Source organism: Choloepus didactylus, chromosome 18 (assembly GCF_015220235.1).
Source record: "Choloepus didactylus isolate mChoDid1 chromosome 18, mChoDid1.pri, whole genome shotgun sequence".
Classification (NCBI taxonomy): Eukaryota; Metazoa; Chordata; class Mammalia; order Pilosa; family Megalonychidae; genus Choloepus; species Choloepus didactylus.
In genome coordinates, this window is record NC_051324.1 from 37,772,184 (window position 1) to 37,797,755 (window position 25,572).

General features: G+C 47.1%; 1 protein-coding gene across 2 annotated transcripts; it reads right to left on the reverse strand.

The window, feature by feature from the left end:
- Positions 1–289: 289 nt before the first annotated feature.
- Positions 290–23,989, reverse strand: LPO (lactoperoxidase). 2 transcript variants are annotated; one of them, XM_037809096.1, is made up of 12 exons: positions 23,914–23,989; positions 22,878–22,965; positions 19,679–19,839; positions 18,329–18,446; positions 17,754–17,883; positions 16,855–17,061; positions 15,348–15,672; positions 13,561–13,721; positions 3,150–3,402; positions 2,163–2,336; positions 1,245–1,482; positions 290–878 (listed from the first exon to the last, which is right to left on the reverse strand). In XM_037809096.1, exons 1-12 carry the CDS (start codon positions 23,987–23,989, stop codon positions 671–673), a joined length of 2,139 nt encoding a protein of 712 aa, XP_037665024.1. In that variant the 3' UTR covers positions 290–670. The 2 variants fall into 2 exon arrangements, with proteins under 2 accessions (XP_037665024.1, XP_037665025.1); XM_037809097.1 differs by lacking the exons at positions 19,679–19,839; positions 22,878–22,965.
- Positions 23,990–25,572: the final 1,583 nt, after the last annotated feature.

Genomic DNA, 25,572 nt, shown 5'->3' on the forward strand with positions numbered 1-25,572 from the left:
CTTGCCTTCTCCCTTTCTTTGAGGGCAATTTGAAATCCCACCAAACCACGACCCCTCCCCCTGCAGAGACCATGCACATGACTTCTTAGTGGTAAGCCTCGTCTGCACTGTAAACATCCGGTTACTGACTTCCAGAAGGGCACAATGTGGTTTAGTCAATTAGCAAGTGTTTATTGAGCACTTACTGTGTGCAAAGCACCATGCTGGGGGCCAGCAGGAGGGGCTGGGGGCAAGCAGGACTCAGAAGCGGGATGAAAAGTCCCTGGCTCAAGGAGCTTACAGTCTAGTTTGAGAGGACAGGAAAGAAGATAGGGTGCAAAGGCCACATCCCTAGGCAAGGCTTGCTCAGGGCACAGGACGGGTTCCATCCTGCAAGCTACACCAGAAGGGCATCTCCGAGGCCTGAGTCTTGCCAGAAAGAGGGATCTCCACAGGCAGAGGAGAGGGAGGTGGCAGCAGCGGGAGGGAGGGTGCACAGCTGGAAAGGCTGAGGTGGCTGCACGTGGACTTGAGCGAGGTGTCCATCTGGCGAGGATAGAGAAAGCCGGCTGGAAGGAAGGGCCAGGATGGGGGTGAGGCCCCCTAAGGGACTGGGTTTTTTAACTTGCTTGAAATGGCATGATGGACCAGACAGGCTTCACAGTGTGGGAGGCTGTGGAGCCCCAGGCTCTTAGTTCTCCTCTGCGCCCCAGGGCGAGAGGTCCAGCTCGTCAATGGCTGAGCAGTCCACAAAGTCTTGGGGGAAGCTGTTGGCCTGGAATGGGTTCCGGGGGACCTTGGTGATGTGAGTGTTGTCACAGACGAGGCGTGAGAAGGACACTCTCTTCAGGGAGTCTCGCTGCTTCTTGGTGAAGACCCCAGGGTTCTCCCACCAGAACCTGCAGAGACAGAAGCAGGGTCTCTCCAATCAGCCCAGCAGCTGGCCCCTCTCCAGCCTGCCAGCCTCTTGTTGACCTGGTGTTGATTTGGTGGGAGGCGGCCTGGATTCCACCCTGTGGGCTGCTTGTTGGGGAGACTGGTGATTACAAACCAACAGAGGATGACCCTCCTCCCGATCTCAGGAAGACAGAGGGGTAGGCACCACTCAGGGGATGTTGAGACCAGTGAGGAAGGAGGTCACTGGGATCATAAAAAAGCCCCTCCCCTGCTGAGGTCTGGAGTTAGCCCCCCCTCCCGCAGGCCGTTGGGACACCCCTTCTGGGAAGGAGCTCCCTCCCGGCCCCTCTGGCTGAGGTCACACTTGCCTGTCTCCATCGCGGGTCTGCTGGAACTGCTTCCCCAGAAGGCAGGCCAGGAGAGGACCTACCCGGCCCCCTGAAACCAGGGGCTCAGCAATGCCCCCCATCCAAATGTCAATGTTGGCAGGGGTCCTGTAGAGCTCCAGTAACTTCTCGGCCAGCTTTGGGTTCTGCAGCACAGCACCCAGCTCCTCCTTTGTCTGGGGCTGCGAGAGGTCACAGAAGCCTCTCCAGGAGTTGTACCCTAGGGTTGGAAGGCCAAGGATGTCTCATCCCAGGGGCTTCCTGCCCACATGTCCCCCCTTGGGGACACACCCACTCTTGCTCCATCAGCCCCAGAAAGTCTGAGTTCCCAGTCTTTTGGGCAGGGGAGTAGTGATCCACTGTTCTATATCTTTGGCACTTCAGTCCCGAGAGAGCTAGGCTATGTGGGGCTTATTATGGGTCCAGACACCATCTAAGTACTGTACAGATACTATAAACTGAAGATCAGGGATGTTAAGTAAGTTACCCGAGGTTAGACAACTACTAAATGGCACCGCTGGGAGCTGAACTCAAGCAGTCTGGCTCTTACTTTCTACATTAAACTGCCTTTCCTGAGTACAAAAGAAAGGTCCAACAGTCATTTCTTTCTTTCTATTCTCCTTTTCTTAATCTTTTCTGGGCTTTTAAATTGGTTTTACAATTTAGTTGTTGATCTCTTGTTCATTTGAGGAGTGCTCTGGGAGAGTAACATATATTCTTTTGTATCTGCATTAGGGAAAGGGAAAACTCCATTTCACAGACAAGCAAAGTGAGTTTTCACAAGTTGGCCTCTTTGCCTTCAGTTTTAGAACTGATCAGATCCTCAGGGTTACAGCAGAGTCTCCAGAAAGTAGCTAAAAGTTCCCCAGGCCAGAGCAGGCCCGACTCCAGGCCACTCACCAGGCTGCCCGTGGTCCCGGCAGCGCTGTATGTTGACGGCAGCCAGGTCAAAGCCGTGGATCTTGTGAGTGGGCTGGAAAAGCTTGTTGCGCAGCTCTCCCGTCATCATTTTATTCTGAATCATCAACTTGGACTTCTTGGCCAGCAGACCCCGCACCAGAGGGTCAATTCCACCTGCAAGGGAGACCCAGAGGCCATCTTGGGGATGGGGGTGGGTGGGGACATCTCCCATTGTTGCCCCTTCCCTCCTCCAGGTGTTTTCTGGCGCTGACATAACATCTCAGGCTGGAAACAGGGAGCGAAGAGCACGATGCAGCCCGCAGGGTGCACCCAGGGGAGAGAGCGTCCAGCCCACCTGCCTTGGGCGTGGCAGAAAGGGGCATTCAGGTTATGATGTTGTGAATAAAAGCTTCAGGAACTTTTTCAAGTTCATGAAGTCAGCTCCTTCTTCCAGATGTTCCCCTGTGGAACACTGCAGCCTAAGGAAGAGGTAGCATAAATCTTTAGGAAATGGCTCTGTCAGGCCTCAAGTAAAGCCAGTTTCAATATAGCACAGCACAGGGTTGGCACCGAATGGAAGTGGAAGGCCCTAGAACAGAGCAGAAAAGAGAAATTTATTTTCTAAACTCATGAATTCTTTCTATAAAGGTCAGAGAAGCCCAAGGCATGGAAGAAAAGAGGTAGGGAAATTCCTGGCACTCTAGAAATGAGAAGGAGGAAAGAATAATAAGTAACATTTATTGACCACCTCTGTGAGTCAGGATCAATCGTAGGTGCCCTGCATGTGTATCTCACTTAATTTTTTGGACACCCTGGTGAGGTAGGTACCATTATTGTCCCAGTTTTACAGTCGAGGAAGCTGAGGTCAATTCACTTGCCCAAAGTTGCACAGAAAATGCATGGAGCCTGGCTTCCAAACCAGGTTTCCCTACGAGCAGGCTGCAGTGTGGGAAAGCCAGGTGACAGCACTTCCCCCAAAGGACATACCATCTTTGACCATCCTCCAGGTGTTGAAGAAGAGGGCGTGCAGGGGGAGTTCAGGCTCTGGACCCCATGGCTGGTAATTCTCATCAAGGCGGAACACAGCAGGGGGGACCTCTAAGTGGCCAAAGCAAAAGGCAAAGGTAAAGACATTGGAAATTCGAGGATCCACAGATTCACTGTAGCCTTGGTACAGAGGGATCCACTTCTGCATCTCATCACCCAGCACAATGGGCAGGTAGTCTCTAAAGGTGATAATCTGGAGGGAGAAAAACAAGTTGTGGGGAAAGGACATCAGAAGGCTCAAACCTCTGCAGAAGGAGGCTGGTGAGGAGCTGTGCCCAAGAGGTATGAGCAATCAAAAACCCAGGATGGCAAGGATATAGCATATGTGCCCAGTTCCCGCTTCCTGTGACACGGCAGACATTGCTAATTGAGCGTGACGTTCTTTCTGCTGATCTCTCCCGATTTGTTTCAACAGAGATGCTACTAATCTGTCATTTGGATTTGGCACTTGAGATGTACTCTCTTTGCCATCTTTGCTCTCAGTTCATGACCTTGATGCTAAAGTGACAGTCCTTGGGTGTCATTTTAACATATCGATACCATGTTATTAGGCTTTTCTCCAGAGGCCTCAGCAAGAGGAATGATGAACTAAAGGAGTGATTCACGGAATAACTGGGAGAAGTTCATCCAATCTGCTTCTGAAGGAAATGCTGCAGATGGAAAGCTCAGCTTCTGGTGGTGTTTTACTCAAAACAACAAACTAATACGAATAGGAAAATTTAAAAAAAAAGAAAAAGAAAGAAAGAAATATGCCACCACATAACAAAATATATTAATTTTCATTCTTTCTAATTTTTGTCTATGTGATGTATATATTTTTTATAGTCATAAACCTAGAGAATGCATAATTTTGCCTTCGCTTTTTTCCACTTAACCATTCCTCACATTTCTGCCTAGCTTTCACAACTGTCATTTTAAACATGCACAATGTTCTATTGTTCTCGTATTGTTTCACGCTCAGGTTATTTCCATTTGTTCAGCAGGATGAACTGTGGGGATGTCATTCTCTGAGCAGGTGATCTGATCCTCCGGCTGTGTGACACAGCAAGAGATAAAATCCTGCCTCTGGTCACGGTGGATCGGCCTCGCTGTGGCACAAGACGGTCGGTCAGTCAGAGTCTCTCTTTCAGGAATTCAGATTTTGGGACATATCTATTCTAGGTTGGTTTTTGTGGTCGTTTTGTTTTTATGCTTCAACAGCTTGATTTAGATATAATTCACACGCCACACAATTGATCCATTTAAAGTGTACAAGTCTCTGATTTTTGATATTTCCCAGAGTTGTGCAAACTCCACAATCAATTCTAGAACATGTTCCTCACTCTGCAAAAGAAGCCCTGTACCTATTAGTGGTCACTCCTCATTTTCCCCAACCCCTCCAGACCTAAGCAGGCATTGAGATAGATTGTTTTTGATGGTGCTTGATCTGAAGGGACATGGTGGTCATTTTCTTTTCTTTTCTTTTCTTTTTTTTTTTTTATCTTCATTTTATTGAGATATATTCACATACCACGCAGTCATACAAAACAAATCGTACTTTCGATTGTTCACAGTACCATTACATAGTTGTACATTCATCACCTAAATCAATCCCTGACACCTTCATTAGCACACACACAAAAATAACAAGAATAATAATTAGAGTGAAAAAGAGCAGTTGAAGTAAAAAAGAACACTGGGTACCTTTGTCTGTTTGTTTCCTTCCCCTATTTTTCTACTCATCCAACCATAAACTAGACAAAGTGGAGTGTGGTCCTTATGGCTTTCCCAATCCCATTGTCACCCCTCATAAGCTACATTTTTATACAACTGTCTTTGAGATTCATGGGTTCTGGGTTGTAGTTTGATAGTTTCAGGTATCCACCACCAGCTACTCCAATTCTTTAGAACCTAAAAAGGGTTGTCTAAAGTGTGCGTAAGAGTGCCCACCAGAGTGATCTCTCGGCTCCTTTTGGAATCTCTCTGCCACTGAAGCTTATTTCATTTCCTTTCACATCCCCCTTTTGGTCAAGAAGATGTTCTCCGTCCCATGATGCCGGGTCTAAATTCCTCCCCGGGAGTCATATTCCACGTTGCCAGGGAGATTCACTCCTCTGGGTGTCTGATCCCACGTAGGGGGGAGGGCAGTGATTTCACCTTTCAAGTTGGCTTAGCCAGAGAGAGAGGGCCACATCTGAGCAACAAAGAGGCATTCGGGAGGAGGCTCTTAGGCACAACCATAGGGAGGCCTAGCCTCTCCTTTGCAGCAACCGTCTTCCCAAGGGTAAAACCTATGGTAGAGGGTTCAACCCATCAAACCACCAGTCCCCTATGTCTGTGGTCATGTTAGCAACCATGGAGGTGGGGTAGGTGAATACCCCTGCATTCTCCACAGGCTCCTCAAGGGGGCACTACATCTTTTTTTTTCCTTGTTTTTTCTTTCTTTCTTTTTTTTTTTTAACTTTCCCTTCTTTTTTAAATCAACTGTATGAAAAAAAAAGTTAAAAAGAAAACAAACATACAATAAAAGAACATTTTAAAGAGACCATAACAAGGGAGTAAGAAAAAGACAACTAACCTAAGATAACTGCTTAACTTCCAACATGTTCCTACTTTACCCCAAGAAAGTTACATAATATAGCAACATTTCTGTGAACTTGTTCCTACTATATCCATCAGAAATTAACAGACCATAGTCATTCCTGGGCATCCCCAGAACATTAAATAGCTTATCTGTTCTTCTTGGATTATTGTTCCCCCTTCCTTAATTGCTCTCTACTGCTAGTTCCCCTACATTCTACATTATAAACCATTTGTTTTACATTTTTCAAAGTTCACATTAGTGGTAGCATATAATATTTCTCTTTTTGTGCCTGGCTTATTTCGCTCAGCATTATGTCTTCAAGGTTCATCCATGTTGTCATATGTTTCACGAGATCGTTCCTTCTTACTGCCGCGTAGTATTCCATCGTGTGTATATACCACATTTTATTTATCCACTCATCTGTTGAAGGACATTTGGGTTGTTTCCATCTCTTGGCAATTGTGAATAATGCTGCTATGAACATTGGCGTGCAAATATCTGTTCGTGTCACTGCTTTCCGATCTTCCGGGTATATACCAAGAAGTGCAATCGCTGGATCGAATGGTAACTCTATATCTAGTTTTCTAAGGAACTGCCAGACTGACTTCCAGAGTGGCTGAACCATTATACAGTCCCACCAACAATGAATAAGAGTTCCAATTTCTCCACATCCCCTCCAACATTTGTAGTTTCCTGTTTGTTTAATGGCAGCCATTCTAACCGGTGTTAGATGGTATCTCATTGTGGTCTTAATTTGCATCTCTCTAATAGCTAGTGAAGCTGAACATTTTTTCATGTGTTTCTTGGCCATTTGTATTTGCTCTTCAGAGAACTGTCTTTTCATATCTTTTGCCCATTTTATAGTTGGGCTGTCTGTACTATTGTCATTGAGTTGTAGGATTTCTTTATATATGCAAGATATCAGTCTTTTGTCAGATACATGGTTTCCAAAAATTTTTTCCCTTTGAGTTGGCTGCCTCTTTACCTTTTTGAGAAATTCCTTTGAGGTGCAGAAACTTCTAAGCTTGAGGAGTTCCCATTTATCTATTTTCTCTTTTGTTGCTTGTGCTTTGGGTGTAAAGTCTAGGAAGTGGCCGCCTAATACAAGGTCTTGAAGATGTTTTCCTACATTATCTTCTAGGAGTTTTATGGTACTTTCTTTTATATTGAGATCTTTGGTCCATTTTGAGTATATTTTTGTGTACGGGGTGAGGTAGGGGTTTTCTTTCATTCTTTTGGATATGGATATCCAACTCTCCCAGCCCCATTTGTTGAAAAGACCATTATGACTCAGTTCAGTGACTTTGGGGGCCTTATCAAAGATCAGTCGGCCATAGATCTGAGGGTCTATCTCTGAATTCTCAATTCGATTCCATTGATCTATATGTCTATCTTTGTGCCAGTACCATGCTGTTTTGACAACTGTGGCTTTATAATAAGCTTCAAAGTCAGGGAGTGTAAGTCCTCCCACTTCGTTTTTCTTTTTTAGAGTGTCTTTAGCAATTCGAGGCATCTTCCCTTTCCAAATAAATTTGCTAACTAGCTTTTCCAAGTCTGCAAAGTAGGTTGTTGGAATTTTGATTGGGATTGCATTGAATCTGTAGATGAGTTTGGGTAGAATTGACATCTTAATGACATTTAGCCTTCCTATCCATGAACATGGAATATTTTTCCATCTTTTAAGGTCCCCTTCTATTTCTTTTAGTAGAGTTATGTAGTTTTCTTTGTATAGGTCTTTTACATCTTTGGTTAAGTTTATTCCTAGGTACTTGATTTTTTTAGTTGCTAGTGAAAATGGTATCTTTTTCTTGAGTGTCTCTTCAGTTTGTTCATTTCTAGCATATAGAAACATTACTGACTTATGTGTATTAATCTTGTATCCCGCTACTTTGCTAAATTTGTTTATTAGCTCTAGTAGCTGTATCGTCGATTTCTCAGGGTTTTCTAGATATAAGATCATATCATCTGCAAACAATGACAGTTTTACTTCTTCTTTTCCAATTTGGATGCCTTTTATTTCTTTGTCTTGCCAGATTGCCCTGGCTAGCACTTCCAGCACAATGTTGAATAACAGTGGTGACAGCGGGCATCCTTGTCTTGTTCCTGATCTTAGAGGGAAGGCTTTCAGTCTCTCACCATTGAGTACTGTGCTGGCTGTGGGTTTTTCATATATGCTCTTTATCATGTTGAGGAAGTTTCCTTCAATTCCTACCTTTTGAAGTGTTTTTATCAAAAATGGATGTTGGATTTTGTCAAATGCTTTTTCAGCATCTATTGAGATAATCAATTGATTTTTCCCTTTTGACTTGTTAATGTGTTGTAACACATTGATTGATTTTCTTATGTTGAACCATCCTTGCATGCCTGGAATGAACCCCACTTGGTCATGGTGTATGATTTTTTTAATGTGTCTTTGGATTCGATTTGCAAGTATTTTGTTGAGGATTTTTGCATCTATATTCATTAGGGTGATTGGCCGGTAGTTTTCCTTTTTTGTAGCATCTTTGCCTGGTTTTGGTATTAGATTGATGTTAGCTTCATAAAATGAGTTAGGTAGTGTTCCATTTTCTTCAATGTTTTGAAAGAATTTGAGTAAGATTGGTGTCAGTTCTTTCTGGAAAGTTTGGTAGAATTTGCCTGTGAAGCCATCTGGCCCTGGGCATTTATTTGTGGGAAGATTTTTGATGACTGATTGGATCTCTTTGCTTGTGATGGGTTGGTTGAGGTCTTCTATTTCTTCTCTGGTCAGTCTAGGTTGTTCATATGTTTCCAGGAAATTGTCCATTTCCTCTACATTATCCAGTCTGTTGCCATACAGTTGTTCATAGTATCCTCTTATAATTTTTTTAATTTCTTCAGGATCTGCAGTTATGTCCCCTTTTTCATTCATTATTTTGTTTATATGGGTCTTCTCTCTTTTTGATTTTGTCAGTCTAGCTAGGGGCTTGTCAATCTTGTTGATCTTCTCAAAGAACCAACTTTTGGTGATATTTATCCTCTCTATTGTTTTTTTGTTCTCTATGTCATTTATTTCTGCTTTAATCCTTGTTATTTCTTTTCTTCTACTTGGTTTAGGATTGGTTTGCTGTTCATTTTCTAGCTTCTTCAGTTGATCCATTAGTTCTTTGATTTTGGCTCTTTCTTCCTTTTTAATATATGCGTTTAGTGCTATAAATTTCCCCCTCAGCACTGCTTTTGCTGCATCCCATAGGTTTTGGTATGTTGTGTTCTCATTCTCATTTGTCTGTATATATTTAGCAATTTCTCTTGCTATTTCTTCTTTAACCCACTGATTGTTTAGGAGTGTGTTGTTTAACCTCCAGGTATTTGTGAATTTTCTAAGTCTCTGATGGTTATTGACTTCTAATTGTATTCCATTGTGGTCAGAGAACGTGCTTTGAATAATTTCAATCTTTTTAAATTTATTGAGGCTTGTTTTATGTCCCAGCATATGATCTATTCTGGAGAAAGTTCCGTGAGCACTAGAAAAGTATGTGTATCCTGGTGATTTGGGATGTAATGTCCTGTATATGTCTGTTAAATCTAATTCATTTATCAGATTGTTTAGGTTTTCAATTTCCTTATTGGTCTTCTGTCTGGTTGATCTATCTATAGGAGAGAGTGATGTGTTGAAGTCTCCCACAATTATTGTGGAAACATCAATTGCTTCCTTTAGCTTTGCCAGTGTTTCTCTCATGTATTTTGTGGCACCTTGATTGGGTGCATAGACATTTACGATTGTTATTTCTTCTTGTTGAATTGCCCCTTTTATTAGTATGTAGTGGCCTTCTTTGTCTCTCAAAACATCCCTGCATTTGAAGTCTATTTTATCTGAGATTAATATTGCTACACCTGCTTTCTTTTGGCTGTAGCTTGCATGAAATATTTTTTTCCATCCTTTCACTTTCAGTTTCTTTGTGTCCCTGTGTCTAAGATGAGTCTCTCGTATGCGACATATTGATGGTTCATTTTTTTTTGATCCATTCTGCGAATCTATATCTTTTAATTGGGGAGTTTAATCCATTTACATTCAGCGTTATAACCGTGAAGGCATTTCGTGAATCAGCCATCTTATCCTTTGGTTTATGTTTGTCATATTTTTCCCCCTCTCTCTATTAATATCCTTTATTGTACCCATACCGAATCTCTTTAGTACTGAACCTTTCTCCAAGTCTCTCTGTCCTTTCTTTGTTTCTCTGTCTGTAGGGCTCTCTTTAGTATCTCCAGTAGGGCAGGTCTCTTGTTAGCAAATTCTCTCAGCATTTGTTTGTCTGTGAAAAATTTAAGCTCTCCCTCAAATTTGAAGGAGAGCTTTGCTGGATAAAGTATTCTTGGCTGGAAATTTTTCTCACTCAGAATTTTAAATATATCGTGCCACTGCCTTCTTGCCTCCATGGTGGCTGCTGAGTAGTCACTACTTAGTCTTATGCTGTTTCCTTTGTATGTGGTGAATTGCTTTTCTCTTGCTGCTTTCAGAACTTGCTCCTTCTCTTCTGTGTTTGACAGTGTGATCAGTATATGTCTCGGAGTGGGTTTATTTGGATTTATTCTATTTGGAGTTCGCTGAGCATTTATGATTTGTGTATTTACGTTGTTTAGAAGATTTGGGAAGTTTTCCCCAACAATTTCTTTGAATACTCTTCCTAGACCTTTACCCTTTTCTTCCCCTTCTGGGACACCAATGAGTCTTATATTCGGACATTTCATATTATCTATCATATCCCTGAGGTCCGTTTCGATTTTTTCAATTTTTTTCCCCATTCTTTCTTTTATGCTTTCATTTTCCATTCTGTCATCTTCGAGGTCACTGATTCGTTGTTCAACTTCCTCTAGTCTTGTACTGTGAGTGTCCAGAATCTTTTTAATTTGGTCAACAGTTTCTTTAATTTCCATAAGATCATCCATTTTTTTATTTAGTCTTGCAATGTCTTCTTTATGCTCTTCTAGGGTCTTCTTGATTTCCTTTGTATCCCATACTATGGTCTCATTGTTCATCTTTAGTTCTTTGAGTAGCTGCTCTAGGTGCTGTGTCTCTTCTGGTCTTTTGATTTGGGTGCTTGGGCTTGGGTTATCCATATCGTCTGGTTTTTTCATATGCTTTATAATTTTGTGTTGTTTTTGGCCTCGTGGCATTTGCTGAACTTGATAGGGTTCTTTGAGGATTTGTAGACCAATTGAAGTCCTTATCTCTAATTTATCAGATCTACAGCTTCGTGGAGTACACTTTCTCTAACTAACCAGCAGGTGGCGTCCACGAGCCACCTGTTCTCCACAAGCCAGTTCTCCCCTGCTTAGCCTTTTTGGTGAGTGGGGGAGTGAGTCTTGTGGGGTCCAATTGGTGTACCAAGCTTGCGTGTGTAGTTGGTGTTGCCTGCCCTGTATATGGGGCGTGTTTCTGGGCAGTCGGGGAGGGGGGGTGGCCCTAACAATCAAATCTCCCTGGTGGTCCTAGAGTTTTAAAGCTGCTGCAATACTCTAATCCTTCAGTTCAGTCCTGCCACAGTTTGTCTCTGCCACTGACCCACAAGTCCTTGGTATTGGCGTATGGCTCCTGAGACTTGCAAGTGGGCCCCTCTTCCAGGCCGTGCACCCCGGGTCCTCTGTTGAGGGATGACTGTGCTATGTCACAGGTGAGTGCCGTCCCCCCAGGGCAGTTCTGGGCTGCTGGGCTGTGTAGGGAGGCTCCCAGTCTGCTGAAATGATGGCTGAATGGGGCTTTGTTAATTCACACTGCTCCACCTTCCCAACTCTGGGACAATCAGCTGAGGTTGCAGGGAAGGCTAATGTCCACGCCCAGTTTTGTGGTGTGTGCCTGTTATTTGAAGCACTTCCGTCACACTGGGTTGTCTGGGGCAGCTCTGGGCTATGGGGCTGGCAATGGGCAGGAGTGTTTCCTGTCCACCAGGATGATGGCTGTGAGCGGACACCCCCCTTTTCTTGGGAAGTTGTGGTGTTTGTGAATTTTCTCAGCCACTGGATTATTGCCTTTTGTCTCAGAGCTCTCTTAGTTCTGCTCTTGACTTGACCTGCCCAAATTGCAAGTCTTTGAAGCTTTCTGTATTGGGCTTCTTAGAGTAATTGTTTTAGAAAAAGAAAAAAGGATTAAAAAAAAAACAACAAAAAAAAACAAAAACAAAAACAAAAACAAAAGGGCCCTCCTCAGAGATCTAATGGATTATTGAAATGCTAAGAGACAAAGCAACCAGGGCCATTAAGGAAAGGTCCACAGGGCAGAGAGATCAGCTTTTCTTCAGGATTTGCATATGCGCCTCAGGGCCTGAGCTCTGCCCTTCCCCTTTCTATGTTCACCAGAACTCCAAAAATCCTCCGCTTTTATTTTGGAGTTTTTCGTGTTGTTTTTTTTCTATGCCTGTCTCCTCTGTGCTGGGCTGGCTGCTCTCAGGTTCTCTGGTGTCTGGTCTCAGTCTATCTATGGTTGGAGTTTGGATCAGTAGAATGAGTTTCCAATAAGGGCTGCCACTGCAGTTCTCCCTTCTCCTTCCCGGAGCTGACAGCCCCTCCTCCCACGGGACTGAGCCTGGCAGGGAGTGGCGCGGGTCCCCTGGCCGCAAAAACTTACAGATTTCGCTGATCTCAGCAGTTCCACGTTTTCATGAGTGTTGTATGAAGTATGCCCAAAGTCAGATTGCTCTGTAGTGTCCAGTCCACGCAGTTCCTGGCTTACTACCTACTTTCCTGGAGGAGTAACTAAAACATACAGCTCACCAGTCCGCCATCTTGCCCCGCCTCCCTGGTCGTTTTCTACCATGCACAGAAAAGCAGAGATAACCTATCTGCAGAAGGAGTGGAGAATGAGGGAGAAGTGGAGAGAGGGGCAGAGAGGAGGAAGAGACCAAGTGAGAGTAAGTGCCCTAATTCCAGATGACTCTGTCTCTGGCTCTCATCCCTGATGAGGCCCAACCACACTCCCTGCCTTGGGGTTTCAGGAGAAACCCTTGTCATCTTCTATTTGACGCATCTTTAGGTTTGAAACCAACATTGAACATCTGAAGTAGCTTGAATGGTTTTCCTTTTCCTTGTATTCCAAAGAACCTTAACTCAGACAATCTCTAGGCTGACATTTTTATTCTGTTGGATGATTTCCTACAAATAATATATACGTTTTTGCGATAGGTTCCTGGTTGCAGAACAAGATGGAGTAAATTCTTTTTCTCTGTTCTGTAACCAGAAGCCCATGGCAAAAAAATATATATCTTTAAATTCACATATTTTTAACCATCAAAAAGAGACATTTACATTTATTTTTTCTCAAAATCCCCAGAACTCAACATTTATTTTAAAAAAATTTTGGACCCAGAAATCTTACTGCTGGAGATGTTTATACTATAATTACGCAAGAAGGTAGCCCTGGAGGAGACTGGATAAAGGGTGCAAAGGACCTCTCTCTACATTTAAATAAAAAAAATGCTTAAATATATGTATAGTTAATATTAACATATCAACCTAGATAGTCAGTCAACCAACATCATTTGAGTATGCCCATGACATGTGGTTTAAGTGTGGAGAATTATAAAAGGAAGAGAATCAAATAAAAATAACCAAAATAACCGCTATGCGACAGGCCCGGAATGGTCCCAATGATGGGACTAGGGCAGGCACAAGGAAGTGACCAATGCACGGACCCTGGTCTGAGGCCCGGAATCCGGGGGTTTATTTTGGGATAGAAAAACTGAAGAAACAAAAGAATGAGACGAGGGGAGAGAAGCAGCTCTGAGCCCAGAGCAGGAAGCAGCCAGGATGCAAGGCAGCTCTCCTGTCCCTCTGTACCTGCACGAAGGCTCCCAGGATTTTCCGGGCTTCCTGGTAGAGCTGTTCTCCATCCCACTGAGGGTTGAGTCTCTTTAGTTTTCTGGCCAGCCGGTTATGCTCTCGGAGAAAGAGGGTGTGGGACGTGGCCAGCAGGAGTTGCTCTGAGGCTCGGGAATCACCTGAAAGCCCAGAAGGCAAGAGGGCAGATTCTCCTTGCAGTAACTGCAGAAAGAATGAGGGGCCCCAAAGGGACCCTCTTCCAAGTCTGCCCTTCCAGTTAACTTAAGGGAAGTCGGTAGAACAGGATGGGAGGTGGGGTGAGATGGTTGCAAATCATAGGTGTGAACCCCGGCTCCACCGCTTTTTAGCTCTGTGACCTTGGGCAAGTTACTTAACATTTCTGAGCCTGTCTCTTGATCTGTGAAAATGGGAACAATAAGGCTTACCTCACAAGTAAGGATTACAGGTGACATATTAAAAAATAAGACTTCGCTAACTATAATCCTGACTGCCTTCTAAGAAGGGCAGGACAAATAAATGAAGGGCTCTTTATTTTGTGGAGCAAATTTGAAGGTTTTAGGAATGCCTATTTGAGAGCAGGAGCCTGGGCAGGGCATAATTGCTCTGTAATAAAGGGAGAAGAATCTGGAAATGAGGCTCTGTCTGGGAGGGAGGGGGAGAGGGGTAAGGATGGGAGAGGGAGTCAGTGAAATGGTGGAAGATTATGTATTTCATAAGGCGACTTCTCCCTGTGTCCTCTAACCTTCAGGAAAGTCTATTAAAAATGCAAACAATATTTGGTTTTAGTGGATATTTTTGTAAAAAACAGGGAAGGTTTTGCTTCTGGATTGATGTGGGGCATACATGGACATAGAACCCAAGAGTTCAGTCAAGAGATCCTGGCCTACAGCTGGCTTCCACCAGGTCAAGGTGGGCATGGCGGAGAGGGGCCTCGTTGTCCAGAGAGAGTGGGTACTTGAGGAGAGGCAGCCTCCGGAAGCCAAAGTCAGAGAGGACTGGGGGGAAAAATCCCCTGAAATGAACAGAATTGGGAGGACTTTGATCATGCAGAGGCTGTGTGGATTTGGGGCTTTGTGCCAAGTTAATAAAAAGCCTTAAAAATATGCAGAAAAAATAATCTAGAAATTCCTCCTCTAGGAAATTATCTTAATACATTCATTAAAAAATGAGCACAAAGATTTATAGACAAGGATATGTGCTACCTCAAAAAAAAAAAATCAGAAAAAGGAGAAATAACCCAAATGTCCCCAAATAGGGTTGATAAAATAAATTATGGTAATACAACACGTAATACCAGGCAGCTGTTTAAAATCATGCTGTAAAGGAATATTTAATGATATGGGATATAAGTGAAAACATCAGGCTATAGAGCATTATTTATAGTATGATTCCAATTATGTAAAAAAAATAGAACTATATGATAGAAAAAATACTGAAAAGATATATATTAAAATGTTAATGGTGATTAGCAGTGGGCTGTAGAATGGTGTGTGGTTTTTATTTTCATTTTCTTTGTGTTTTTCTGGACTTCCTTAAATTTTCTGCAGTGAACACATGTTCTTAGATTCTGTATTCATCTGGGCCCTTCTGCCAGTCCTGGGCCAGTGCCAGGGGCAGTGGTAGCTTGGTGTGCATTTTTGCAAAAAGACGCTGAGAAAGGAACGGTGGTAAAGCCTCCCTGGAAACTGCCTAGTGGCCCTGTGAAGCTTTTCTGGCCTGCCTCTGCTCTCAGTCCCCACGAGAGTCCCCTGGTCCTCAGGCCCCTCTGTCTGGACTGGACTCACCTGCCAGGAAGCAGGGCACCTTTGCAGTAGTGTTGATGAACTCACAGGGACTGGGCTTCTTGCTGTCGAAGGGCAGGTAGGGCAGCCCGTGGTCCGAGACCTCCTGGTTGATGGCCATAAGGCCCAGGGGGCTGCTGAGGTTGCGCAGGCGGTTGGCCAGGCTCGGCTCGGAGCCATACATGAAGCTGGCGTCCAGGAAGGAGGTCAGAGCGTTGATCTGCTGTCGGGCCAGGGACTGGTAGGGCGGAGTGGGGCAGACGAACCCAGCTCGGAAGAAAGGCATGCACTTTCCTTGAGTCTTCATCTTGGGGTCTTTGGGTGGGAACTGCGGAGGGATTGGGGGTGGGTAACTGGGCCCTGAAACCCAATCCCTGGGGTGAGTCTCAATGCATCTGGCAAAGATGCTGATGGCACCCTCTTGGGACCCTGGTGGGAGACACTGACCCCAGATGCCTCCTGCTGACGCCACGTATCCTGTGCTCACAACACCCTGAAGTTCATCACATCCCGCTGTGTATTAGGGCTGAGGGGAATCATTAAGTCTATCACTGCGAGGGCTCTGAATTTTTGGTGGGGAGGGAGTCCTGAAATCCCTGGACAGGGACGTAGGACATGGGATGGGAAAGGGTTTGTTAATAGTTACTGTTACTAACAGCTACTGTTTACTTATTTTGGACCTACTAAGAGCCAGGCATTATGCATACTTTATTTCACTTTGGTCCTCACAAAATCTTGTAAGGTAGACAATTCAATCCCATTTTACAGGTGAGAAAACTGAGGCCCAGAAAGGTTGAGTAACTTTTCCAAGGACTTACAAACCAGGAGGGAAAGAAGTGGGATTCAGATACAGATTGGCCTCACCCCACAGCCCATGTTCTTTCCACCACAGCACGTAGTCTTGCTTTTTGGTTTGAAGGGATAAATGACTCCCTAGCTATGAAATCCATGAATAATAAGAAAAGGTGCACATTGCAAGTTCCTCTCCCTGCTGGAAACTCCTGCAAATCCCTGTGGGCTCATCATGGACTCATCCATCGAGCTTTAGCTCCTTCTAGGGTAGCCTTCTAGACCCCAGGATGACCTAGATCAACATTCCACAAACTTTTCTGTGTGTAAGATGAATCTGGAGGAGATCTGGGTAAAATGTAGATTCTGTTTCTGAATGTCTGGGGTGGGGCTTGAGAGTCGCATTTCTAATAAGCCCCCAGGTGATGCCGAGGCTGCCCGGCTGGGGACTTATACCATCCTCCCCAGAGTTTCCCGATTTTCTCATTAGTGGTAAGTCCATTCCCCACACAGCCCTTAGACCTTGAAGACAGGAACAGTGTCTTATTCACCTTTGGATCCCCAGTGTTTAGTGCTCTCCTGACACTGAATATATGGATGAGTGATTAAATGGCCTGGGGAGATTCAAAATCTATCAAGAGATCCTGGCTGATGAGCTGGAAGCGTCTGCTACATCAGGGTGGGCAAGGGGCTTGTCCAGGGGCATCCCACCAAAACCTACCATGATTGGGAAACAGTTGTCTCCCCGGATACAGCGCTCTTCACACTGGGCCTTGGAGTACTCGCTACTCCCCAACTCGGTGTCAGGGGCAAAATCCATGTCATGGTCCACAATTTGACCCCACTGCATGAAGAGTAGGGACCTGTTTTGATCCAGGACACCCTCCTCTTTCAGATAGCCGACAACCTGATTGGATACCTCTCGGGCCTACAGGTGGAGAGAGAAGGGGAGGACTGGATGAAAAGGTGCTTTGAGGATACGAATCAACGACAGTCTCCTGAGTACCTACGATAGAACACGAACATTTAATTCCCAGGACAAGCTTTTGAGGTGGGTGGCATCCCCCATTTTGTAGATGAGAAGAATGGGTCCTAGAGAAGTGAAGTCAGTTCTCTAAGGTCCTGCAGCTACCAGGGGGTAGACGTGGGATTGAACCCAGCTCCATATGACTTCCAAGGCCAGTGCACTTTTCACCATAGAAAGGGAAAACAGAGACAGGCTCCCTCTGAAGCAGAGCCAAGGGGGTGCCAGGTGACCAAGAGGTGAGGGCTGCCAGCTCAGATGAGGCCAACAGATAGGACCTTCAGGCAAACAACAGCTGATGCACTCCAGGGGCCGGGGAAGGATAAGTGAGAGCAGGATGGGGCAGGGAGCCCATCTGTCTGGGGACCCCAGGGTATCTGGCCTGCGGGCAGCTGGGATGCGACCACCACGTGGCTGGGTTCCAGGCTCAGAGCTCTGCTGCCCTCTAGTGGCGTTTGGGGGAACATGTCTCCTCTCCTTCCTGCTCCATCGCCCATCCCTCAGTCCTCTCGTCTATTTGTTCTTCTTCCCGGGTGTGTTTGGGTATGCACTGCCTTCCCTCTGACTCCCATCCTTCGCCCCCATCCCGCCCTCACCAGCGGGAGAAGGTAGCCGTTCCGCGTCTTCCCGGGCGTCCACCCGAAGGGGAGGGAAAGCCCGTCCTCGTAGTCCGCCGGCAGCCAGCGCGCCAGCGCCCGGTTGGCGGCGCCCAGCGCGGGGTTCCTCCTGCAACCGAGCAAGACCCTCCCTCAGCCTCGGCGCTTCCGCCTCGGGGTTGGCTTCTCCGGGGAGCCCCGATGGGCCTTGGGGTTCCAAAGCACAGGGTCCCACGGGAAGGACGAGCGGCTCTGCCCGAGGGAGAGGGGACGGGAGGCGGTGCCTCGCACGTGCGGTTTCGGAGTGGCCCCACTCGCTGCAGGCCCCGGGGCGCCGCCGGGGAAAGGCGCTGCCTCCAGCGAGATGCCGCCGCCTCACGGGGGACGCCTGGAGACGCGTGACCTTTAGAAGGCAAGTGGGGAAGTTGGGGAGGGTGAGGACTCGATCCAGGAGGGTAAGGAGGTGGGAGTCCTGCGAGGAATGTCCAAGCGACAAGGCCCTGGCCGGGCGGGGCAGGTGGGCTGGGCAGGTGCTGGGGGCGTCTCCCCCGCCCATCCCCACCCTGCGCAGTCACCTGTTATTACAGTCCCCGGTAATGGTGCGGTAAGGGCTTTTCTTCTGGCATTTCACCACGGCAGGGGCGGCCCCACAGCCCACCTCTCCATAGAGAGAAGCCAAGTCCAGGCTTGGGTCTGAAACAGAAGGAACCCCAAAAAGGCTGAGTTCTTCCTGAGGGGCTGGAGGGAGGCAGGAAGCTGAAACCAGGGGTGACCTTACATTTTTTTGAATACTTTCTATATTCTAGGTAAGCTTGTCTCAGCTGGTTTTTGTTTGTTTGTTTGTTTGTTTGTTTGTTTTCCATTTAATCCTGACAGCTCATTAGGTAAGAGTTTTTATTCCCATTTTACTGAGAACAAACTGAGACCACAGTGCCCAAGAGAATTGCCCACGGCCACACAACTAGTAAGTAACTGCAAATGTCCCCAGAATTGCTGGCCATTCTTTGCCTGTTTCATTTGAACACATTTCTCCTTTGGAATGAAAACACCCTTGGGGGCTTAAGCACTTGTTAGTATGAGTTAGTTGATAGATTGCTTTCCTTCTAAAGTTTTGCTGACATCTAAAGTACTGAGCAAACAGGAATCTATATAGAAAAGCTGCAGGGCAGTGATGGGTAATTTTTAAGTGAGGGGCAGGGTGGTCTTGGGAGGAGTAACAGAGTGGGGGGGGCATTAGGCACAGAGGGTGTGATGCAGGCACGGCGGAGAGAACTGCCAACTTCCTCGGCAGTCCATGCCCATCCTGGTGTCTGCAAGGAAGGGGAGGCAAGGGGATTTGGCTCCATGGGGGTTCTTTAGGGGAACCTTCTGTGAAAGTCAGCAGGCCCGGAGTTCCAGCCCCAGCACCTCCTGAGTCTCAGAGGCCAGCGTGCTTCCTGCTTCTCCCTACCTTGTCCCAATTTCCTTCTTTTGGAGCTTGGGAATTTTCCCAAGTCCGAGACCAGTTATCTTCTCCCCACTTGATGTTTTTCCAGGGAGAACCTATAGCTTCTTCCTCCTGTCAGGACCAAATGCCTTCCTTCTTGGCCCCCAGAACCTGTGACATTTGGTTGGGTGGGGAGGGGTTGAAGGAGATCATGGCCAAGCCATCAGTTCATTGTTTCAGCTCTGAGATACCCAGAACAGGATGGGAATCTCATTTCCTGTGCCATAATCCCAGTAAACCCCCCTGTCACAGGTGGCTTAGATGTTCTCTCCACTGACAGAAGTGGCAACACCGTGGTTTGAGACAGGGAGCCCATGGTTATTGACTAGCACTTCCTTCACGTGGTGACCTTACAGATGGCAATTTACAGAGAGCACTAATGTCCCCTCAGTAGGAGTTCACAGTGTGACCTTGCTGGGCCGAGTGGTTTTTTCCGTACCTGTGACGTTGGTCAAGGACATGCTCTGCCACAGGCTCTTTAAGGACTCCTCCCACACCTGCCCGAAACGGATGGCCATGCGCGTCTGGCCTTTGGCGTGCTTGAGGTATGCTGAGAGCTGCCGGGGGGTGGGCGCCTCGGAGCTCATGGCCATCTTCAGCCTACAGTGGAGGGCAATGGGAGAGTGATGCCCAGGCCCCTTGACCCCCATCCAATAGCAGGGGCTGATGGCCCACCCGAGGGGAGCGAGGTGGTGTGCCCATAGGGAGGAGCGGAGGGTGGGGGGTGGGCAACACAAGGGAGACAAGCACTGCCTGTGCTCTCAGGACCTTTTCTTCATTTCTTTTAATACCTCTGGAAAGTCTCCTCTGGGAGGAAGAAGCTACGATGTGGCTTTAAGCTTTCTTAGGTATGGTCCTGGGGGGAGGCAAGTGGATGGATGTGAGTGGTTCCTGAATCCAAATCAGAGGGTTGTGGCTGGGCTGGTTACTACTGTGGGAATCCTAAAAATACGCAGGTCCCAGGACTTGCTGATTTAGACTTGGGACCCCCTGACATAGAGCTGGCATCTCATTGAGATACATGGGCCGATGATTCTAGGAATAAGATGCTTATGGGCCTTCGGTTCTGCCCATGAAAACATCCTTAATCGCATCTGGCCTAGAGTTAGTGTGAAGTTTGTTTAGATGTGGCACAGGTTGGCACTGGGCCTTAGCATCCAGCCTACTGCTGCCCATACCATAAGCAAGATGTCCAGCATTTTTATTCCTTAATTTCCCACATGTAAAATGAGAAACCAGAAACCCTTCTACTAAGAAGTTTGTGATAATACAGAGAAGACTGAGGGCTAGGTGGTATCAGAAAAATCCAACTGTGAGAACTTTCAAACCCTTCATGGTGCCTCAGTTTCCTCATGGATGAGATGAGAGCTTCTATGAGATGATCTCTGAGATGCCTATGGCTCTAAGACTGAACTATTGGAAGTGGCCTGAATTCTCACGAAAGCCAACCCTGCTTTGGGTGAAATTCACTGACTATAACACCTGGCTGGTCACTACGCAGGTCATTACCTTAAAGTATTAGAGGCCACAGTGTCTAAGCATCAGGGGCTACCCAGGTCAAGTGGGGCGGGCACAAGGATTCTCTGAAGATTGGGCTCTAATCACCAAGCCGCCTGAACCGCCTCCCAATTCCCTACTCCCTCCTCTCCTCGATAAAAAAGAACCCAAGAGAACAAGCCATACTGCTTTTTCACTGCTGTTGCAAGAGACAGCATGGCCCATCTGGTAACCACTAGCCACAGGTGGCTATTGAAATTGAAATTGAAATTCATTAAATTTAAATAAAATTTAAAATCCATTCCCTCAGTTGCACCAGCCATATTTCAAGTGTCTAAGAGCCACATGCAACCAGTGGCTACTGTATTTGTTGAATGGTACAGATACAGAACATTTCCATCATTACGGAAAGTTCTATTTTGTGGCTTTTAGTCTATTGCCCACCTTAGAGGTGAAGTTAAGGAGAGAGAGAGATTTTTCACTTGGAGATGGTCTCTGAGATACCAGGCATTTCCCGACCCCCCATCATGGGACTTCCCCTTGGCATTAATTCTAGGGACACGGGCTGTGAGAGGATCCCTTAAGAGAAGGGCTTGACTGTGTGTCCTGAAGTCTTGGCTGGTGTTCGACACCTGCCTACAAGCCTGAAGGAAAGAACTGATGGCTCGAGCTGGGTGCCTAACAGCAGAGGGGCAGCTCTGGGCACAAAACCGCACATCCTTCATCAGCGGGACAAAGGTTTTCGTCTTCAAAAGGGACCTGGCCCAGGAGGGTGTTGAGAGGGGTGAGGGTCAGAGCTGTAAGCAGCTGGCCAGGGGCTTAGGCGGGTCCTGGGGTTGGCAGTGGAATCGCTGAGGGACCAGAAAAGCACCGGGAGAGAAAGAACTTGTGGCCCCTGGGGGGACTGAGTTGTCCAGGCGGGTAAGATCTCGCTCTCCTGATCACTCCTCCTTCCCCCAGCTGAACCCGGAAGGAGTCAGAAACTTGGGCTGGGGTGGAGGAAAGTCCAGGGAAGAGAGAAGCAGGGGACTGTGCCCCTCCTCACCACAGGCCTGAGCTGAGGGAGGGGAGAAGCTTTAAGTCCTGATGCTGCCATTCTAATTCCTGAAATGATAATATTCCTGGGACTGGACGTGACCAGAGCACATCTCATCTAAAAGGCACCAACAAAGTTATGGGGCTGCTTGAGAGTTCATTCAAGGGCAAAGGAGGAATGAAGCCACAGGTCTGGTGTAAAGGGAGGCAGGTATCTGCTCAGTACCATGGTAACGCTTGTTTCACATCCACCTCTCTCACTAGAACGTGGGCTTCCCGAGGGCAGGGACCAGCCTATATTGTTTTTTTGCAGGAATCCCAGCACCTCCGCGTGGCTGGATGGTGCTGACTCTCTGGTGCCCTCAGCCCAGGGACCCTTCTGTAGGGCTGCTGTGCTCAACCCCAGCTGCTGCCGGGCAACTGCTAGAGGCTCACACCTGGGACCTTCTCGGGTAATTGCTTTTAGGCAATTGGAGCTGCTTTGCCTGGAAGTGCCTGGGAGTGACACAGGCACGCTTCACCTCCCCCCGCCCAATCCTGCAGCCATGTCTGACAGATGTTGCTCCCAGGTAGGACAGACCCAGGTGCAGCTTACACCCCAGATCCCATGTGGAGTCAGGCTGAGGCCAGACTGCTCCATAAACCCCACCCTTGCTTGTTTGCTTGCTTCTTCCTTTGACTTCTCCTCTGCCCTCACTCCCTTACGGCTTTCCTGAGAAAGTCACCCGCCTAAGAATCCAGGTCTCAGGAACGTAAGTCAGTGGTCAGTCAATATCAGTTGAATGAGTGAAGAACTACCTAGAGGCTTTCTGAGACTCCGGAATACATGACCCAAGGAAGCATTGGGCCACAAGGAAGAAAGTCCTTCTTATAGAATTAGATTAGCTGTTCTCTCAAGGCTGAGGATTTTAGGAGTTGCGGGCTATTGCTCCGACTTGCCACATACGTGGGTGAGGGAAGGGCAAGTTAGACAACAGCTTTATCTCCTTGGTTTGTCAGGGCTCGCCTGGACCTGCAGGAAGCCTGGGAAGGGAGTTGTGTGTGTGTGTGTGTGTGTGTGTGTGTGTGCGCGCGCGCGTGCGCACATGCACGTGTGCCTCACCTACCTGGTCCGGGAATCCAGAAAGGCCTTGTTGACTTGGATCTTGGCTTGACTCACAGCATCAGAGATGGCAGCAGCTCTGGCCAGCTTTGCTTGGAGGGGGAGAAGCAGGGAGCGGGATAGCAAACACAGAACCTTTGAGATGCCCTCTGCCTCCGTCTCCTTCTTTCTCAGCCATTACCCCCACCCCCATGTGCCTGAGAAGGCAGAAGATCAGGATTAGGAAACTTTCATGACAGTCCCAATGTTCAAGAGCAAAAAAAAAAAGCACGGAATGAGAATCATGCTCTCTGGTCTTCAATAAGATGCCAAGATTGCCCTTCCCAATTCCTCGAGAACACACAGTGACGGGTGTAAGGAGTGTGCCTGCTCAGGTCAGCTCAGCTACTGGGCTGAGGGGATTTTTCTGGCTCCTGGTGAGATGGTCCCACAGCCCTTAAGCAAGTCCATCAAAGAACTTAGCTAATCACCAGGGCCCTGAAGTAGGGAAGGGGACGGTGGGAGGGCAGAGGTGGGATTCCTGTTTTCACTCGTATCAAGGTCTGGAGCAGGGGCAGGACACATGCTCCAAACGGGGAGGTAATGGGTTGAACGGTGTCCCCCCATATTCATGGCACCCACAACCTCAGGCTGTGACCTTATCTGGAACCAGGGTCTTTGCAGATGTGAGTAGTTAAGTCAGGATGAGGTCATTCTGGATTCTGGTGGGCCCTAAATCCAATTACTGGGGTCCTTGCAAGAAGAGGAGGGGACACACAGAGACACCCACAGGGGAGGAGGCCGTGTGGAGATGGAGGCAGCGGCTGCAGTGATGCAGCTACGAGCTAAGGAATGCCAAGTGCCGGGAACCTCCAGAAGCGAGGAAGACGCAAGGAGGAGTCCTTCCCTCCAGGCTTCAGAGGGAGCAGGGCCCTGCTGGCACCTTGATTTCACACTTCTGGCCCCTGAACCATGAGAGTACGTCTCTGTTGTTTTAAGCCACCCAGTTTGCTGTAACTTGTTACAGCTGCGCTAGGAAACTAATGCCGGGAGATACTTACCACTTGCGGCGGACTCTGCAGACTGGAGCAAGGCCAGGGATGCCAGGAGGGCTGGGAGATGGAGAAGGCCCCGCATCCCTGAAACGAGACCCAGGATCCAAGAGGATGGTAAAGCAGAGAAAGGGAACACCAGACACACTAATGTTGGAACAGAGAAGGAGAAACTACACAAACTATCTGCTGTGTGCCCAGGCCCACACCTGGTAACATAGGAGAGAGGTGATGAGGCAAGGGAGGAAGGGAAAAAAAATCCAGGCTTTGGAGTCAGGAGGCCCTGGGTCATAGTTCTGCATTTGCTCTAACTAGCTCTGTGACCTTGGGCAGGTTACTTAACCTTTCTGGGCCCTTGCCTGCTGAGTGAGTGGCTCGGGCCAAGTGATCATGATGTTCAAATCTGACCTCCTGTGATTCTGAGATCCTCTACCTGCCTTGTCACATGTTTGAGAAATGCTGTTACCAAACCTGGAACTTGTCTTTGGAGTTCCCGTCAGTCTTTCCCCTCAGGGTGTGTTGCTCACTGCAAGCCAGCCTCCTCTGGCCCAGCCCCAGGGAGTGGCAGATAACTCAGCATCTCCCTTCTGAAACCCGGCAGGAGCTTTGCATTCCCTCGAAGAGCCAATTGATGGAGAAACACGAGTGGAGGCAGTGACAAGGCCAGAGCCCCCCCAGCCCACAGCTGCCCGGAGAGATTCCAGCTGTTCAACTACCCCTTCATCATGAGCTTGAACTCTGCCCCTAAATCATCCAGACTAAACTTCCTACAGCTTTGTTTTCTGACGAAGGGCTTTGGGGCTTTGAGTGTCATCAGACTTTGTGAAGCAGATCCAAAATGTCTCTTAAGGAGATTCTAGCTCCAGCCCAGGGATGCTGCCACTGTGTCAGATGGAATGATCATGTATTGAGACTGGATCTTGAACTACTCAGCTTTCCCAAGAGGGTGTAGGGTCCTCCCATCAGCTTGGCCTTCACTAGTTGGACCCCAGAAACTCACAGGGAGAACAACCTCAGACTGGCTGCTTCCTCCATCTCTACCCAGTGCTCCCCTGAGGGAAATCCTAGTTCTGGAACTCTGCCCGAGACACACCCAGCCGGTCCTCTAGACACTCTCCTGATAACCTACCCCAGGCTTAGACCAGACCAGAAGAGAACTCTGTATCAGGACCAGGTCATTTGGGCCCTCCTTCACAACCCCAAATCCACACCCCCCTATGATTTTGTGATCTCCCTAATAATTTTTTATCTTGTTGAATGTACTTTTGAAGGCTGACTGTAGAGAAAAAGACCTGGTATAAATAAATACCTCTCTGGTTAAAACGCTCTATGGTATTCTTTTTCCTAAGAGGAAATCTAAAATAGCTCAGCCCTTCGTTGAGGCCTGTCCAACACCTTTATGGTCCCAATAGAAAAAGATCATTCTGTGACCCCTCCCTCTGCTCCCCAGGAGACACATTGCAGGGTCTGCTGAACCTGCCCTTTCAGGCAAACAAGGATGATGATTTTGGAGTAAAATGTAACACTGATTTTTAAAGAGGGCTGGTGGGCACACAGTATTTATAGTATTTATTCATTATGTTATTCTTTGGATGACCAATGTATTCGTAATAAAGATAAAAGGTGAAAGGTTAGTCTGTGAGGAAAACACATCATCTGAGACAGACA